The sequence below is a fragment of the Trichomycterus rosablanca genome, chromosome 8, assembly GCF_030014385.1.
Source record: "Trichomycterus rosablanca isolate fTriRos1 chromosome 8, fTriRos1.hap1, whole genome shotgun sequence".
NCBI classification, from domain to species: Eukaryota; Metazoa; Chordata; class Actinopteri; order Siluriformes; family Trichomycteridae; genus Trichomycterus; species Trichomycterus rosablanca.
This window is the reverse complement of record NC_085995.1, coordinates 36,880,976-36,901,766: the sequence shown is the minus strand read 5'-3', so window position 1 is coordinate 36,901,766 and position 20,791 is coordinate 36,880,976. Positions and strand designations below refer to the sequence as shown.

At 41.4% G+C, this 20,791-nt stretch overlaps 1 protein-coding gene across 1 annotated transcript in view; it reads left to right on the top strand.

The window, feature by feature from the left end:
- LOC134318737 (SH3 and multiple ankyrin repeat domains protein 2-like) overlaps window positions 1–20,791 on the top strand; it is a 111,926-nt gene that overhangs the window by 34,737 nt on the left and 56,398 nt on the right. Inside the window, exons 6-7 of the mRNA XM_062999668.1 lie at window positions 5,599–5,676; window positions 15,631–15,697. Coding sequence (XP_062855738.1) covers window positions 5,599–5,676; window positions 15,631–15,697 — 145 coding nt within the window. The remainder of the gene's footprint in view (window positions 1–5,598; window positions 5,677–15,630; window positions 15,698–20,791) is intronic.

The window sequence follows — 20,791 nt, the reverse complement described above, 5'->3', positions numbered from 1 at the left end:
CCCTGCGGACAAAGGGAGAACATGCAAACTCAACACAGAAAAAAACAGGGCCGCCCAGTCAAGGAATGGAACCCAGACCTTGCTGTGAGGTGACAGTGCTACCCACTGAGCCACTGATTGCGTTTAAAACAAACTTAACTGTGCTACCATTGTCTTAATACATATTATCTGTTACTGACTGATTAACTATTTATAATAGTATAATGTTTACTTCATTTAATACATTTGTCAACTTAACAGACTTTTAAAAGTACTTTTAAGTATTTAGTGGAATTCAGTCACGTTTGAAACTGCTCATTTTCTGTGACTGAATGACCGGAACACAATTGTTTGTCCAAACAAACTTCTATGAATTTAAGTTACATTTAAGGTGAATAGAGTTTGAGCAATTGAAGGTAAAGGGCTTTGCTCAGGGACTCAACAGTGGCATTTGGCAGTGGTGGGGCTTAAACCAGTGACCTTCTGATCACTAGTCCAGTACCTTAACCCCTAAGCTACCACTGCCCTACCAGCTACCAGCTATCACTGTTCTGTTAACAATTACATTTAATTTTAGGTTTTGTTAAATTATAAAATTTGCTGGGTCAAATATTCACAGATCAGTCATAACATTAAAACCACCTCCTTGTTTCTACACTCACTGTCCATTTTATCAGCTCCACTTACCATATAGGAGCACTTTGTAGTTCTACAATTACTGACTGTAGTCCATCTGTTTCTCTGCATGCTTTGTTAGCCCCCTTTCATGCTGTTCTTCAATGGTCAGGACCCCCACAGGACCACCACAGAGCAGGTATTATTTAGGTGGTGGATCATTCTCAGCACTGCAGTGACACTGACATGGTGGTGGTGTGTTAGTGTGTGTTGTGCTGATATGAGTGGATAAGACACAGCAATGCCGATTGAGTTTTTAAACACCTCACTGTCACTGCTGGACTGAGAATAGTCCACCAACCTAAAATATTCAGCCAACAGCGTCCTGTGACCACTGATGAAGGTCTAGAAGATGACCAACTTAAACAGCAGCAATAGATGAGCGATCGTCTCTGACTTTACATCTACAAGGTGGACCAACTAGGTAGGAGTGTCTAATAGTGGACAGTGAGTGGACACGGTATTTAAAAACTCCAGCAGCGCTGCTGTTTCTGATCCACTCATACCAGCACAACACACACTAACACACCACCACCATGTCAGTGTCACTGCAGTGCTGAGAATGATCCACCACCTAGATAATACCTGCTCTGTGGTGGTCCTGACCATTGAAGAACAGCATAAAAGGGGGCTAACAAAGCATGCAGAGAAACAGATGGACTACAGTCAGTAATTGTAGAACTACACAGTGCTTCTATATGGTAAGTGGAGCTGATAACACGGACAGTGAGTGAAGAAACAAGGAGGTGGTTTTAATGTTATGGCTGATCAGTGTATTTTTGTACGTGTAAAGTATTTTCCAGTTATTCATAGACAGAAAATGAACTGCTGCAGAAGTAAACAGTCTCAGGATTGCAAAGAAATGTCACTTTAAACTTTTGACTGTAATTTAAGAGATTATCTGTAAAGCCCTGAAGTGTAGCGCTGATCCTCTATCAGAACTGAGTGTGGCTGTTTTCGGATGTTTTCGTTAATGCTGGTCTGAATTTACATGTTGGGTATCTGGATGGCTGGCAAGCTTTTCTAGGATGATCTACAACCACAGAAGTGGTCACAAGACACTTTAAATAAAGTGCCCAAATACACTCAGTGCTTTAACTTGCAGCCCTTTTGACCCTCAGAGCGGCATTATAGGGACCCAAATTTACCAGTTTCATCAGAGGATAGATCATCCACCGCTTCATTTGCAAACAATACTAATTGCAGTGGAAAAATATATATCATCTTATCGTCTCCATGTCAACAAGGAGCAGGAACGGTGCCAACTTTATGCTCATGCTCAGAGGAATAAAAAGAAACAAGTAGACGTGCAATTATTGTTCTTATAACGACATTTAGCTGCACTGAAACTAGTATTAGCACAAAGGTAGGAGGAACGTGCTATGTAGGTGTGTGTGCGAGCATGTGTGTGTGTGTGGTGCGGTGCTTTTGTGGTGAGCTATTCCGTGGGTGGGCTGCTGAATCCAGCTGGATGGAGTGGGCTGGAGTGTTACAAAGCCATGTATCTCTCTCCCTCGATCTAACTATATCTTACCAACACAAACACATCCACATAGTACCGCACAAACGCTTCCAATCCGAGAGCCTGATTTTATTTGTGCTGATTTGCTGAAGTCTGTCAGGCTTTTTTAAAACAGGTGAGCTTTATATAGTATATATACAGTATATATATATAAAAAAAGATTTCTGCATTTATATATGGCATTTATATATTTTAATGTCTGCATGTACAGTGTGTTGTTTTAGCTGTTCAGGTCATATTTTCTCATCCTGATGTGTTGTGTGTAGTTTAACCTGAAACTAAAGTGCACTAAGCTGGTGTGTAATAAGCACACGAGCTGGTAATAACTGTACTACAGTGATCATATTCATCCCACCTACAGTCTCGAGAGTGTTCATGTAATGACATTTCTACATTTATATCCTGGAATTTTTGCTCTCTAGTTAAAGTTATTTGTAGCTATTTATATGCATTTATTTTGTATTATATTATATTTATTAAAATAAATATTTATTTATTTATTTTAATTGTATATTTAGATTTGTGCATGTGCATTTTAGGATTTTCTATACATTTACTTGATTTGCTTTTTTATGGTATCTAAGTTTTCAAATATATTTTATTTGTATTTTAAGCATCCCAATCAACAGGTGTCAGTCCAGTTTAATACAGAGTACCAGAGTGCCAGAGTACCTTAATTTCCTTTGGGATTAATAAAGTATCTATCTATCTATCTATCTATCTATCTATCTATCTATCTATCTATCTATCTATCTATCTATCTATCTATCTTGCTCACAGGGTCAATCATACAGTATACTGACATTATTTCAATATAAAATCAATATCACATCCTTATATTCAAACTTTCATACTTGTATCATATTTTAAATTAAATATTAAACATTGATTATTGCCTGGAATAGAGCAGAAATGTATGTTGTTATAAATGCCAGGAATATAGATATACAGTATTTTTGCATTATTTATTGATTTATTTTAATGTTTATGTTCTGGTACAGTGGTACCTTGAAACTCAACATCAATTGGTTCTGGGAGTGGCGTCTAATTTTAAAGGTATTTTGTACCATAATAATGTTTGGGAAACCTGTTAATGCGTTCCATGGTCCTGTGGAACTGCATATATTTTAGGCTTATGTAAAATAATGGGGTTGTTTTTGACACTTATACACTGAAAATAACACAAATATAAAAACACTGAAATACAATTAAAAACAGTTAAATACAATAAAAACTGCTCCTTAGCTTTACTTCTTTATTGTTTTCTTACGCTTCTTAATTGTGGAGATGATTGATCTTGGAATACTGTATTTAGTTCAGTAAAGGCGCATTCACATGAGAAGTGACAAAACCGCGTTTGCGCTGCTGTGCCGTTATTTCCTGTGGAGTGTGCCGGTGCACAAAGCTTAACGTGATTTATTGTACTGAAACGAGCGAGGAATTTTATTAGTGGAGAGAACTTATGAGCAGTAATAATTACGAGGATTTTAGTGCTCCTGTGTCGTTCTGTTACAACATTAAACCACGTTAAGCTTTATCTAACAATATGCGTTATAGACTCTCTCGAAAAAAAGCTGATTCTTACAATTTCTCAGAACCTCGAGCTGTAACACACGTTTAAAAATAAAACAGTGAGGAAAATCCAGATAAAAACAGATACATGTGAAGCTTTCAGACTGGATTTGATGGTTATTCCACACAAATGCTAATTCATCTCATTTTACACTTTGATGACGTTTTACCGCACCGCTCAAGCCAAGCATTGTTCATTGCTAATTTGAAATCAAATAAATACATTTTTAAAAAGAGAGACGAACATGTTGAGTTTAAGGGAAATGTTGAGTTTAAGGGTACACATTTCTCGACGAAGGGTGTTGGGTTTCAAAGATTTTGAGTTTAGGGGACATTGAGTTACAAGGTACCACTGTATTTTACATAAGGAATCTGTGTTTTAATGGGAAAATGTAATATATGTAAATATTATTTCCAAAAAAAAATTACTTTATTGTACATTTTGAATAATTTTTTTTTTTTTTTTTGCTTATTTCTTTTCAACTTTCTTAATAAACTCCAAATTCAGTTTTCTCTCAAAACAGTAACAAATAAACCATTTCGATGTGAACCATTTCATCTTAAGCCGATGAGATTTAAACTGAACATTAAGGCTGCAAATTTACAATTTCACATCCTGCAATTTTTGCCTTGAAATATTCAGATATTTGTGTTCAGATCATGAAGTGTTTGATTTAACTCATATATACAAACTTTAATATGGGCGGCACGGTGGCTAAGTGGGTAGCACTGTCGCCTCACAGCGAGAAGGTCCTGGGTTCGATCCCCAGGTGAGGCAGTCCGGGTCCTTTCTGTGTGGAGTTTGCATGTTCTCCCTGTGTCTGTGTGGGTTTCCTCCGGGTGCTCCGGTTTCCTCCCACAGTCCAAAGACATGCAAGTGAGGTGAATTGGAGACACCGAATTGTCATGAATGTAACCAAAGTGTAAAACATGACGTTAATATCCTAATAAACAAACAAAGAAACAAATTTAAATACAGGTTAAAGTTAAAGCAAGCACTGTTCTACCTTTTGTGGTAAAATTGAACTTTGGTGATAACTGGACTTTCCAGCAAAACAAGGACCCCAAGCACCAAACACACCTCCAAATCAAACGAAGCTTGGTTAAGAAATCAGTCCTGGACTATTTTGGAATGGATCTTTTCAGTCTCCAGATCCTCAGTGAGATGGAAGCTTTAGCAGGTGAAGAATAGGTGAAGATTCCACAACAGGGGTGTCAGAAACTTGTTAGAACTTAATTAAATTGCTTATTAGAGGTTATCCAGGCAAAAAGGAAGTTCAATTGAGGCTGGACACTAAATAATAGTGCACATGGACATTTGTCAAGACAACCAGAAGTTTTTCATTTTAACAAATTTGCCTTGTATATATCAATAAACAATCGTTCTCCATTCACTCAGACTTCTTGTTGTGTGTATATGTATGACACTTATAACCATATTTCTGGATGAAATGTTGGGGTGCTTTTGTAAGATGCAATTAAAACAGCAGCTGAAGTCCTCTCTTAAGTTAGTATGAGAAAAACTTCACTTGCTTAAAACTGTAACAATTAGTGTCCTCTTACCAAATGATGTGATTCATAGGAAGGTGATGAAACACAGGGGTAAACGTGCCTCTGTCATACATTTACTGGGTACAAACATCAAAAGTTTCTTTAGATTTTAAAAATACACTCGAGTTGGTCAGTGAAAACATTTTTTTACATCCTTTCTGTACTTTTTTCAGTTAAATAAAGCTTCAAACTAATAAACAGAAATCACAGATTCTTCTTTTTACAACAAAATGTACCAACTTTCCCAAAAATGGAGTTTATATGTATCATTTTTCAACATTTATCTCTCTCTTTTTTAGGAGAATTGTGCCAAAGTTCTGCTGCTACGTGGAGCCAACAAAGAGGTGAAGAACCACCGTGGGCAAACTGCCTTCCAGGTATGTCAAATTTAACACACACACACAAGCACAAAAGCACACAGAAACACTATTTAACATTAGCCTGATACAACTGATACATTCAGAACACTTACTAATTACACTACATCACTCTCTCACTTATTCACTTAATGCTGAGTGAGTGAGTGAATAAGCAGGTGTGTATGAGTGAGTGCTTTAGTGAGTGAGTGTGTATGTGTGTGTATAAGTAAGTGAGCAAATGTGTTTGTGCAAGTGTGTGTGTGTGTGTGTGTGTGCAAATGTGTGTGAGAGTGTGTGTGATTAAGCAAGTGTGTGTGTGTGTATGAGCAAGTGTGTGTGTATGAGCGAGTGTATGAGCGAGTGAGTGTGAGTGTGTATGAGTGCGTGTATGAGCAAGTGTGTGTGTGTATGAGCAAGTGTGTGTGTGTATGAGCGAGTGAGTGTGAGTGTGTATGAGTGAGTGTATGAGTCAGTGTGTGAGTGAGTGTATGAGAAAGTGTATGAGCAAGTGTGTGTGAGTGAGTGTATGAGCGAGTGTATGAGCGAGTGTATGAGCAAGTGAGTGAGTGTATGAGCGAGTGTGTATGAGCGAGTGTGTATGAGTGAGTGTATGAGTGTGAGTGAGTGGGTGTGTGTGTGTATAAGCGAGTGTGTAAGTGTGTTTAAGCAAGTGTGTAAATCTTAATTATTGATTTGAACAGAATGATTCACGCTGAATAAAATATTACATAATAAATACTTACATTAGCATGACCGATGTAATCAATATTGATTCATTTTAGAGTCTAAACCAAAAATAACTGGACACTTGCTTTCCAAATATCTCATCCAGATCCAGCGTAATTATTATGGTTTCCAGTTCTTGTAATTCATCAGAACCATTAAGCTGAAGCTCTTTGTGGACCCCACTGAAAGCACCATGTACTTTTGTGATGAGTGTTGTAGTGACTAAAGTGGCTTTTAGCTTTTAGTTTAGATTTTTTAAAATGGGAAAGTTTTTCATGATGTCAACAACAATAAAAGTACTTTTAGGTTTTTAGATATTCATTTTATTTTTACTCAAAAGCCCAGAGCTGTTTGCATGCAAATCTACACTGATCAGCCATAACATTTAAACCACCTCTTTGTTTCTACACTCACTGTCCATCAGCTCCACTGTAGTCCATCTGTTTCTCTACATGCTTTTTTAGCCTCCTTTCACCCTGTTCTTTAATGGTCAGGACCCCCACAGGACCACCACAGAGCAGGTATTATTTAGGTGGTGGATCATTCTCAGCACTGCAGTGACACTGACATGGTGGTGGTGTGTTAGTGTGTGTTGCGCTGGTATGAGTGGATCAGACAGCAGATCTGCTGGAGTTTTTAAATACCATGTCCACTCACTGTCCACTCTATTAGACACTTCGGGCCACCTTGTAGACATCTATTGCTGCTGTTTGAGTTGCTCATCTTCTAGACCTTCATCAGTGGTCACAGGACGCTGCCCACGGGGCGCTGTTGGCTGGATATATTTTTGGTTGGTGGACTATTCTTAGTCCAGCAGGGACAGTGAGGTGTTTAAAACTCCAGCAGCGCTGCTGTGTCTGATCCACTCATACCAGCACAACACACACTAACACACCACCACCATGTCAGTGTCACTGCAGTGCTGAGAATGATCCACCACCTAAATAATACCTGCTCTGTGGTGGTCCTGACTATTGAAGAACAGTGTGAAAGCAGGTTAAAAAGGTATGTAGAGAAACAGATGGACTACAGTCAGTAATTGTAGAACTACAAAGTGCTTCTATATGGTAAGTGAAGCTGATAAAATGGACAGTGAGTGTAGAAACAAGGAGGTGGTTTCATTGTTATGGCTGATCAGTGTATAATTACTAGTATGATCACTGATACACTTCCACTATTCCAGTGTAACAGGTAACAGGACGTGTAGAGAGATGTGCTTTCAAGATCACATTTCTCAGCTACCACACTGGTTAGTTAAGATTCACAACATCTGGTCTTAGCACTATATTAATGTGATTGTAAATTATCTGAGTCTGGGTCAGTCTTAGGAGAAGCTGGTAAGGTTGAAACGCATTTGAGTAGAATTAACAAAGATAGACTTTCTTTAAAAAATAAATACATAAAAACAGTGATAGGGATTCGAATGTGGTCAGTGTTTTTGGGGAGTACAGTGAGCAAATCACTTTCAGTTTAAAATGAATAGAAATATTAGTCTAAGATAGCGGTTGTTGTTGATTGTACAAGTTCTGATCATGCTCACAATCCCCTTTCCTCTTCAATTTTTTTGGAACTGCTCAGGTTCACAAATAAAGACTGAAGCCCTCTCCAGTCTCTGTCTATCACCCGGCAGCGTAGCTTAGTCGGCAGGGTGTCACACCTCAACGCTTCTGGTTTGATTCTCGCTCTGGAGAAAAAGTACATTCACATGGTTGACACTTCTCCAGCATATCTCTCTCAAAATCTTGTTTTGGGTTCTGAGTTTGGATGGTGAAATAGCATCTCTGAGTCCTCCACCATCATCCTCTCACAGTTAAAGTCAGTGCTTCATGCACGTCAGTTAAGTTCTTTCATACCATTCTTTATGAAGCTCCATTAAGTCCAGTATTTTTTTAAGTTGTAGACTAGTGGTATAGGTACTGGACTAGTAATCAGAAGGCTGCTGGTTCAAGCCCCACCACTGCCAGGTTGCCACTGTTGGGCACTTATATACACTTTTGTATACTGTCGCAGTACTGTAATGCCAAGTTCACATTACACGATCACATTGTTCAGATTGCTGTACAGTTCACACTACACAATTTGATCTCTTGTAATCGGGAGTAATTGGCGATAGGGGATCACACACTACACCATCTATCACCAGGAGGAATCGCAGATTAGTCTGTCTGGTCCCCCAAACTATGTTTAGTCACAAAAACACACACTAGAAGTGGCGAAGGGTTTAACTATACTATGTCCAAAAATGTACATCAACAATAAGCGAGTGATCAAAGCTGTTTGTGCGCCGATGTGCAGCATAAAATCAAGTAGGTGATGTATTTAGATAGAAACTATATTATGCTCCTGTTCCACATATTTACACTCCTCTCCCGGGTTTCCCATCACCCCGTATCGTGCATTCTCACTGGATGTAGTTCGACATAGCACTCGCTGCCACTCGCAACCTGCTTGCAACACCTTTCACACTACATGATTTTCAGTCGCCGACTGGTCCAGATATTTAACATGTTGGATATTTTTCTTCAGTCGGTGAGCCACTCAGATCGAGTCGTTGAACAGTTCACACAGTGATCGAGAGCCGAGTTTTGAGTCCCGAGCGAACGCTGAGTTGCCTCCGAGCTGGCACATCTAGCGGCAACCTGTCGGCAAGCGAAAATCAGGGTAAAGATCATGTAGTGTGGCTTTTGGATAAAAGCGTCTGCTAAATGCCACAAATGTAAAAACAAAACTAAAACAAAAAGGACATTCCCCAAACTGTTACCACAAATGTGAAAGCAAACAATTCTCCTGAATGCCATTAGGATGGAAGCGTTAAGATTTACTGAATGTTGAAATGAGCGATCAACTAGTTCATTTTCAGGCATTCATAGAAGTTTGGCAAATTTTTGGACAAAGACAGAATGTCCTCCAGGCGTTCATTTATCAGTGTATGTAAACTTTTCACCCTAACCACTGTTTAAAGTTAAAAGCATTCTCTTTGCCGCTCAGGTGGCGCAGCAGTAAAAACACAGGCTGTAAAAACACAGCCTACCGTCTAAGGCTGAGCGGCCACATAAACAACGATTGGCCTGTTGTTCAGATATGGGCGGGACTAAGCCGGATGGGGTCTCTCTCCCATGACTGGTGCAATTACGACCTCTGCTGGCTGATTGATGGTGCCTGCACAGAGATGAGAAAAGAGTGCTCTCAGGGTGTGTCTCTCCGTACACAACGCTGAGCTGCACTGCACTCGTCAAAGTGTAGGTGATAAAAATGCATACGGCTGCTGCCCACGTGTCGGAGGGGGCGTGGGTTAGCTTCGTTCTCCTCAATCAGAGCAGGGATCGGCATTGGTGGAGAGGAAGCATGATGCAATCGGGCAATTGGGCGCGCTAAAAGGGAGAAAAAAGAAGAGAAAATGCATAAAGAAAATATAAAGAAAAAAAAAAAGCATCCTCTTTGTTCCTGATCATGACCAGGAGGTTCATGCCTGATCCACTCGGATCTAAATTTCTTCTGTGTTGTTGTTTGTTCTGCTCCTCTCAGTACTGTTTTAACGCCCTGGATTATTCATCACATGCTGCTAAAATTATATTTCACGCCTCAATTGCTGCTTGATTGCGGCTCATTTAAAGACAAAGCGCCGAGCTTCCGAAGCGTTAGACAAGACTTCCTCAAGCCAGAAGTGGCTGCACGCTGTGACCCCGATATCACCATCTAAATCAGGAAATCATGTCAACATGATGGAGTAATTGCTTTTTAACCTTTTAAATAAATATGATGATGAGAGGCTCAGTGAAAAGCCTTAGAGTAGCTCCATTTAAATACATGCTGGATTCATTCAGTCAGTTTCATTTGTCCTTGGTTCTGATTCACTACTGGTCAGACATTAACAGTAATACACACAGCTACACAAACACACATTAAAATAAATATAGCTAATTAAAAATAGGTCAAATATGCACAACTTAATAAAGTTGATGCAAAAATGTTTCTATAGCCTTCCTCGAATATTCGATATAACAAACACTTATGTAAAATACAGTGGTGTGAAAAAGTAATTGCCCTCTTTCCCATTGTTATTTTACATTTGTTACTATGAATGATTTTCATATCACAAAAAACAACATACAGTAGACCCTTGACTTACGAATTTAATTGGTTCCAAAGGGCTGTTCTTAAGTCAAAATGTTTGTTAGTTAAACCTATTTTTCCCATAAGAAATAATGTAAATAGGGCAAGCTGTAGCCTAGTGGTTAAGGAACTGGACTAGTAATCAGAAGGTCACTGTTGGGCCCTTGAGCAAGGCTCTTAACCCTCAATTGCTTAGACCCCACCCCCTTACCTAACCTTGTTAGTCTTGTTGTCTTAAATTGTCTTTTTTGTTATAAATACAAGTATATTTTCCCTTAAATCTTACATTATAGAATAGACATTAATGTAATAAACAATAATGAACAACAATACACAGTAGTACTGTACTGTAAATAAACACATCACATTTCAGTACAGTACGTGTGCTGTACCATACACAATAATACATTTCCTAAATTTTTTTTTATAAAATGTATCTACCAGAAACAATAACTCTCATATTTCTCTATAATTTCCTTCTTTATTTCGATAGTGTTGTATTTTGTAGGTGTAACTGCACGAAAGAAGGAATAGTTTACTGAGCCGAATTCCTTCTTCTCTCTCACTCACTGTCCCCTCTGTCTGATACACAGTGTGTATATATATATATATATATATATATATAGAGAGAGAGAGAGAGGGGGGGGGGGGGAGGGGGAGGGAGGGGGAGGGAGGGAGAGGCAGGGAGGGAGGGAGGGAGAGAGAGAGAGAGAGAGAGAGACGGTCGGAGTCAACTTGTTTGTGACGTCACATGTTTCGCGAATTTCGGTTCGTTATCCGAAATTTGTTCGTACGCTAAGTTGAAAAAGATTGTTAGTAACCCAAAATGTTAATTTGAGTCAGATATATCTGCAACACCAGAGCTCAACAGCTCAACACACAGCATAACAAACAGCTCAACACACAGCACAACACACAGCTCAACACACAGCACAACACACAGCACAACAAACAGCTCAACACACAGCACAACACACAGCTCAACACACAGCACAACACACAGCACAACAAACAGCTCAACACACAGCACAACACACAGCACAACACAGCTCAACACACAGCACAACACACAGCTCAACACACAGCTCAACACACAGCTCAACACACAGCTCAACACACAGCACAACAAACAGCTCAACACACAGCACAACACACAGCACAACACAGCTCAACACACAGCACAACACACAGCTCAACACACAGCACAACACACAGCTCAACACAGCTCAACACACAGCTCAACACAGCACAACACACAACTCAACACACAGCTCAACACAGCACAACACACAACTCAACCAGTGTGGGCCAGTGATAGCTCAGTGGTTAAGGTACAGGACTAGTAAACAGAAGGTTGTCTGCTAAATGCTGAAAATGTAAATGTAAATGTCAACACAGCACAACACACAACTCAACACACAGCACAACACACAGCACAACAAACAGCACAACACACAGCTCAACACAGCATAACACACAAGTCAACACACAGCTCAACACAGCACAACACACAACTCAACACAGCACAACACACAGCACAACACACAGCTCAACACACAGCTCAACACACAGCACAACACACAGCACAACACACAGCTCAACACACAGCACAACACACAGCTCAACACAGCACAACACACAGCTCAACACAGCACAACACACAACTCAACACACAGCTCAACACAGCACAACACACAACTCAACACAGCACAACACACAGCTCAACACAGCACAACACACAACTCAACACACAGCTCAACACAGCACAACACACAACTCAACACAGCACAACACACAGCACAACACACAGCACAACACAGCTCAACACACAGCACAACACACAGCTCAACACACAGCACAACACAGCACAACACACAACTCAACACACAGCTCAACACAGCACAACACACAACTCAACACAGCACAACACACAGCTCAACACAGCACAACACACAACTCAACACACAGCTCAACACAGCACAACACACAACTCAACACAGCACAACACACAGCTCAACACAGCACAACACACAACTCAACACACAGCTCAACACAGCACAACACACAACTCAACACAGCACAACACACAGCACAACACACAGCACAACACAGCTCAACACACAGCACAACACACAGCTCAACACACAGCACAACACACAGCTCAACACAGCTCAACACACAGCTCAACACAGCACAACACACAACTCAACCAGTGTGGGCCAGTGATAGCTCAGTGGTTAAGGTACAGGACTAGTAAACAGAAGGTTGCCGGTTCAAGCCCTGCCACCACCAAGTTGCCACTGTTGGGTCCCTGAGCAAGGCCCTTAACCCTCAATTGCTCATTGTGTTCCTCTCACTGTGTAAGTCGCTTTGGATAAAAGCGTCTGCTAAATGCTGAAAATGTAAATGTAAATGTCAACACAGCACAACACACAACTCAACACACAGCACAACAAACAGCACAACACACAGCTCAACACAGCACAACACACAACTCAACACACAGCTCAACACAGCACAACACACAACTCAACACAGCACAACACAGCTCAACACACAGCACAACACACAGCACAACACACAGCTCAACACACAGCTCAACACACAGCACAACACACAGCACAACACACAGCTCAACACACAGCACAACACACAGCACAACACAGCTCAACACACAGCACAACACACAGCTCAACACACAGCACAACACACAGCTCAACACAGCTCAACACACAGCTCAACACAGCACAACACACAACTCAACACACAGCTCAACACAGCACAACACACAACTCAACCAGTGTGGGCCAGTGAAAGCTCAGTGGTTAAGGTACAGGACTAGTAAACAGAAGGTTGCCGGTTCAAGCCCTGCCACCACCAAGTTGCCACTGTTGGGTCCCTGAGCAAGGCCCTTAACCCTCAATTGCTCATTGTGTTCCTCTCACTGTGTAAGTCGCTTTGGATAAAAGCGTCTGCTAAATGCTGAAAATGTAAATGTAAATGTCAACACAGCACAACACACAACTCAACACACAGCACAACACACAGCACAACACACAGCACAACAAACAGCACAACACACAGCTCAACACAGCACAACACACAACTCAACACACAGCTCAACACAGCACAACACACAACTCAACACAGCACAACACACAACTCAACACACAGCTCATCACACAGCACAACACACAACTCAACACAAAGCTCAACACAGCACAACACAGCACAACACAGCTCAACACAGCTCAACACAGCTCAACACAGCACAACACACAGCACAACACAGCTCAACACAGCACAACACAGCTCAACACAGCTCAACACAGCTCAACACAGCACAACACACAGCTCAACACAGCTCAACACAGCACAACACAGCACAACACACAGCTCAACACAGCACAACACACAACTCAACACAGCACAACACACAACTCAACACACAGCTCAACACACAGCACAACACACAGCTCAACACAGCTCAACACAGCTCAACACACAGCTCAACACAGCACAACACACAACTCAACACACAGCTCAACACAGCACAACACACAACTCAACACAGCACAACACACAACTCAACACACAGCTCAACACAGCACAACACACAACTAAACACAAAGCTCAACACATGGCACAACACAGCACAACACAGCACAACACAGCTCAACACAGCTCAACACAGCACAACACAGCTCAACACAGCTCAACACAGCACAACACACAGCTCAACACAGCACAACACACAACTCCACACAGCACAACACACAACTCAACACAGCACAACACACAACTCAACACACAGCTCAACACACAGCACAACACACAGCTCAACACAGCACAACACAGCTCAACACACAGCTCAACACAGCTCAACACAGCACAACACACAACTCAACACACAGCTCAACACAGCACAACACACAACTCAGCACAGCACAACACACAACTCAACACAGCACAACACACAACTCAACACACAGCTCAACACACAGCACAACACACAGCTCAACACAGCACCACAACTCAACACACAGCTCAACACAGCACAACACACAACTCAACACAGCACAACACACAACTCAACACACAGCTCATCACACAGCACAACACACAACTCAACACAAAGCTCAACACAGCACAACACAGCTCAACACAGCTCAACACAGCTCAACACAGCACAACACACAGCACAACACAGCTCAACACAGCACAACACAGCTCAACACAGCTCAACACAGCTCAACACAGCACAACACACAGCTCAACACAGCTCAACACAGCACAACACAGCACAACACACAGCTCAACACAGCACAACACACAACTCAACACAGCACAACACACAACTCAACACACAGCTCAACACACAGCACAACACACAGCTCAACACAGCTCAACACAGCTCAACACACAGCTCAACACAGCACAACACACAACTCAACACACAGCTCAACACAGCACAACACACAACTCAACACAGCACAACACACAACTCAACACACAGCTCAACACAGCACAACACACAACTAAACACAAAGCTCAACACATGGCACAACACAGCACAACACAGCACAACACAGCTCAACACAGCTCAACACAGCACAACACAGCTCAACACAGCTCAACACAGCACAACACACAGCTCAACACAGCACAACACACAACTCCACACAGCACAACACACAACTCAACACAGCACAACACACAACTCAACACACAGCTCAACACACAGCACAACACACAGCTCAACACAGCACAACACAGCTCAACACACAGCTCAACACAGCTCAACACAGCACAACACACAACTCAACACACAGCTCAACACAGCACAACACACAACTCAGCACAGCACAACACACAACTCAACACAGCACAACACACAACTCAACACACAGCTCAACACACAGCACAACACACAGCTCAACACAGCACCACAGCTCAACACACAGCTCAACACAGCACAACACACAGCTCAACACACAGCACAACACACAGCTCAACACAGCTCAACACAGCTCAACACACAGCTCAACACACAGCACAACACACAGCTTAACACAGCTCAACACAGCTTAACACATGGCCTGTTGTACTGATGTGTGTATTTTTTCTCTGAAGGTGGCCATCATTGCAGGGAACTTTGAGCTAGCGGAGTTCATAAAGAACCACAAGGACACGAGTATTGGTAAGTCAGAGCAGTTTCCTCTCCTTTTAATGAAAATTATCACTCAACTCCTGACCTCTGGCATTTTACTACAATCTGCACCCTGTATTAAAACCAGGCTTCTTCCTCGTCTTTATTTCAAATTAAATGTGAACTTATTTTTAAATGTGTATGACCTCAGGACTATGCAGTAAAAAAACTGTTGTAATATTGCTGCTCAGGTGGCGCAGTGGTAAAATCAGGATAGCTCAGTAACCCTGGGGTCGGTGTAAACAGCTAGTCAGGCGTCTACATATTGACATGATTGGCTGTATCGGGGGGGGTGCACTGTCGCCTCACAACAAGAAGGTCCTGGGTTCGATCCCCATGTGGGGCAGTCCGGGTCCTTTCTGTGTGGAGTTTGCATGTTCTCCCCGTGTCTGCATGGGTTTCCTCCGGGTGCTCCGGTTTCCTCCCACAGTCCAAAGACATGCAGCCAGGCTAATTGGAGACACTGAATCGTCCTATAGGTACCGCGCCGCTAGGATGCATAAACCCGTGCACTGTAGTGCCGGTCCCAAACCCGGATAAATAGGGAGGGTCGTGTCAGGAAGGGCATCCGGCATAAAAACTGTGCCAAATCTCCTAACGGGAGCAGCTGAGGAAATAGATTGGTGTCCTGTTCAGGGTGTGTTAGTGCAACCCAGTGATTTAAGGGAAGTTGGACCCATTGCAACCCTGATCAGGATAAAGTAATGGTATAAAAAACATGAAAATGAAATTATTCTTATCATCTCTGCACAATTATTTGTAGAATTCATGTCAATAACTGGTTTTAAAGTCATTATTACTCATGTTCAATTTCCCACATGGCAAGGTTTTGAAATGATCCATTATATCAATTATTAAAATGTCATTATTGTTATAAAAATTTTTAAACTGGTATTAGAACTGTGGTATTAGAACATTTTCACATGGCTGATCTAAAGTGTGTCTAGGTGTAAATGAGTAGGTGGATCAGTGAGCGTGCGATGCCCTGAAGCGAATGTGCACCCTGTAAACTCATCACAGTTTACACAAACTGCTTTGTGCACCGGAGCACAGTCATGCTGAAACATAAAAAGGCCTTCCCTAAACTGTTGCCACAAAGTTAAAAGCTTCTGATTTATTTTATATCACTGCTTGGTGATTTACTGGGCAGCACTGTCACCTCACAGCAAAAAGGTCCTGGGTTTTCACATGGCTGATCTTAAGTGTGTCTAGGTGTAAATGAGTAGGTGGAACAGGGAGAGTGTGATGCCCTGAAGTGAATGTGCACTCTGTCTAGGTTGTTTATTCTTTACTTGCTATCTACTTTAATCTATTTATCCATCCGTCCGTCCATCCATCCATCCACCTATCTATCTGTCTGTCTGTCCGTCCGTCCGTCCGTCCGTCCGTCCGTCCGTCCGTCTGTCTGTCTATCTATCTATCTATCTATCTATGCATCTATCTATCTATCTGTCTGTCTGTCTATCATTTATACATCTGTCTGTCTGTCTATCTATCTATCTATCTATCTATCTATCTACCTCTGTCCGTTCGTCCGTCCGTCCGTCCGTCTGTCTGTCTATCTATCTATGCATCTATCTATCTGTCTGTCTGTCTGTCTGTCTATCTATCTGTACATCTGTCTGTATGTCTATCTATCTATCTATCTATCTATCTATCTATCTATCTATCTATCTATCTATCTATCATCTATTTATCTATCTATCTATCTATCTATCTATCTATCTGTCTGTCCGTCCGTCCGTCCGTCCGTCTATCTATCTATCTATCTATCTATCTATCTATCTATCTATCTATACATCTATCTGTCTGTCTATCTATCTATCTATCTATCTACCTGTCTGTCCGTCCGTCCGTCCGTCCGTCTGTTTATCTATCTATCTATGCATCTATCTATCTGTCTGTCTGTCTGTCTATCTATCTGTACATCTGTCTGTATGTCTATCTATCTATCTGTCTATATATTTATCTATCTATCTATCTATCTATCATCTATTTATCTATCTATCTATCTATCTATCTATCTATCTATCTATCTATCTATCTATCTATCTATCTATCTATCTATCTACAGTGTATCACAAAAGTCAGTACACCCCTCACATTTCTGCAGATATTTAAGTATATCTTTTCATGGGACAACACTGACAAAATGACACTTTGACACAATGAAAAGTAGTCTGTGTGCAGCTTATATAACAGTGTAAATTTATTCTTCCCTCAAAATAACTCAATATACAGCCATTAATGTCTAAACCACCGGCAACAAAAGTGAGTACACCCCTTAGTGAAAGTTCCTGAAGTGTCAATATTTTGTGTGGCCACCATTATTTTCCAGAACTGCCTTAACTCTCCTGGGCATGGAGTTTACCAGAGCTTCACAGGTTGCCACTGGAATGCTTTTCCACTCCTCCATGACGACATCACGGAGCTGGCGGATATTCGAGACTTTGCGCTCCTCCACCTTCCGCTTGAGGATGCCCCAAAGATGTTCTATTGGGTTTAGGTCTGGAGACATGCTTGGCCAGTCCATCACCTTTACCCTCAGCCTCTTCAATAAAGCAGTGGTCGTCTTAGAGGTGTGTTTGGGGTCATTATCATGCTGGAACACTGCCCTGCGACCCAGTTTCCGGAGGGAGGGGATCATGCTCTGCTTCAGTATTTCACAGTACATATTGGAGTTCATGTGTCCCTCAATGAAATGTAACTCCCCAACACCTGCTGCACTCATGCAGCCCCAGACCATGGCATTCCCACCACCATGCTTGACTGTAGGCATGACACACTTATCTTTGTACTCCTCACCTGATTGCCGCCACACATGCTTGAGACCATCTGAACCAAACAAATTAATCTTTGGTCTCATCAGACCATAGGACATGGTTCCAGTAATCCATGTCCTTTGTTGACATGTCTTCAGCAAACTGTTTGCGGGCTTTCTTGTGTAGAGACTTCAGAAGAGGCTTCCTTCTGGGGTGACAGCCATGCAGACCAATTTGATGTAGTGTGCGGCGTATGGTCTGAGCACTGACAGGCTGACCCCCCACCTTTTCAATCTCTGCAGCAATGCTGACAGCACTCCTGCGCCTATCTTTTAAAGACAGCAGTTGGATGTGACGCTGAGCACGTGCACTCAGCTTCTTTGGACGACCAACGCGAGGTCTGTTCTGAGTGGACCCTGCTCTTTTAAAACGCTGGATGATCTTGGCCACTGTGCTGCAGCTCAGTTTCAGGGTGTTGGCAATCTTCTTGTAGCCTTGGCCATCTTCATGTAGCGCAACAATTCGTCTTTTAAGGTCCTCAGAGAGTTCTTTGCCATGAGGTGCCATGTTGGAACTTTCAGTGACCAGTACGAGAGAGTGTGAGAGCTGTACTACTAAATTGAACACACCTGCTCCCTATGCACACCTGAGACCTAGTAACACTAACAAATCACATGACATTTTGGAGGGAAAATGACAAGCAGTGCTCAATTTGGACATTTAGGGGTGTAGTCTCTTAGGGGTGTACTCACTTTTGTTGCCGGTGGTTTAGACATTAATGGCTGTATATTGAGTTATTTTGAGGGAAGAATAAATTTACACTGTTATATAAGCTGCACACAGACTACTTTTCATTGTGTCAAAGTGTCATTTTGTCAGTGTTGTCCCATGAAAAGATATACTTAAATATCTGCAGAAATGTGAGGGGTGTACTCACTTTTGTGATACACTGTATCTATCTATCTATCTATATTTATCTATCTATCTATCTATCTATCTATCTATCTATCTATCTATCTATCTATACATCTATACATCTATCTGTCTGTCTGTCTATCTATCTATCTATCTATCTATCTATCTATCTATCTATCTATCTATCTATCTAAATGATTCAGATTGTTTAATGTCACATCAACATATCAGTTATATACGTTTGTTTAATTTAACTACCCCATGCCATCGTGTGAATATTGAGATAAACCTTTAAGAAGCATAATGGCACATACAAGTCCTTATAAATACACTATTTATTGAATTAAATCTTATCCACATTTTATAGTTTCATGATTTTGTTTTTATGTTAATATTTTGGTATTTTGTTGCATTAATTTCTACATTTTTTTTAATAAGAGCATCAGTAAATAAGTGCATGTCAGCTTAAGTGTTTAGTAAAGAGGTGATGAAGACAGCAAGAGACTCAAATGTTCGGACAGACAATAGAAGTTCGTTCCACCACTTGGGTGCAAGTACAGAGAAGAGTCTTGATGCTCGTCTTCCTTGAGTCCTGGATGAAGGATCAAGTCGAGCGATACTAGTGGCTCGGAGGTTGCGTGGTACAGAGCGGGGTTTTATTAGACATCTAAGGTAGCTTGGGGTTGGTCCATTTTTGGCTTTGTAGGCGAGCATCAGTGTTTGAAACTGAATGCGTGCAGCTACAGAAAGCCAGTGAAGAGAACGCAGCAGTGGGGTGATGTGGCAGCGTTTAGGTTGGTTTGGTTTCTCTTGCATACTGGTGCTGAATGGTGACACTGTGCATCTTTTTTATTATCTGTATTGGTGCGCTGTGTGGGCAGTGGTAGCTCAGTGGTTAAGGTCCTGGACTAGTAATCACAAGGTTACTGGTTTAAGCCTTACTGCTGCCAAGATGCCACTGTCTGACCCCTGAGTGAGGCTCTTAATACTTAATTGCTTAAACTGTATTCAGTCATAATCGTAAGTCGCTTCAGATAAAAGCGTCTGCTAAATGCCACAAATGTAACTGCACTAATTTATGCAGCGAAAATCTTTGTTCTATTTTTATTTCGGAGTAATGACCCTCGGATCTAGACATCCTCTAGTTCGTTAGAGCCTGTGCTTCAAATAATGTGTGATAGTGTGTAATTAGTTAAATGTTTAGGTCTTAATGAGATGATGAATAATTACCCTTGGACAGCACTTTATGTGTCTATAACCCACACCAGAAGCAGATGTCAATATTAATTTATCAGGAATAAAACGCACTCGCAGCATCGAGCCGTCTGGTGGGGAATTTACTCCAGACAGCTCAGTTTTGCTAACAACATGCATAATCAAGTTTCTCATTAAATTAAGAGGAAGCAGA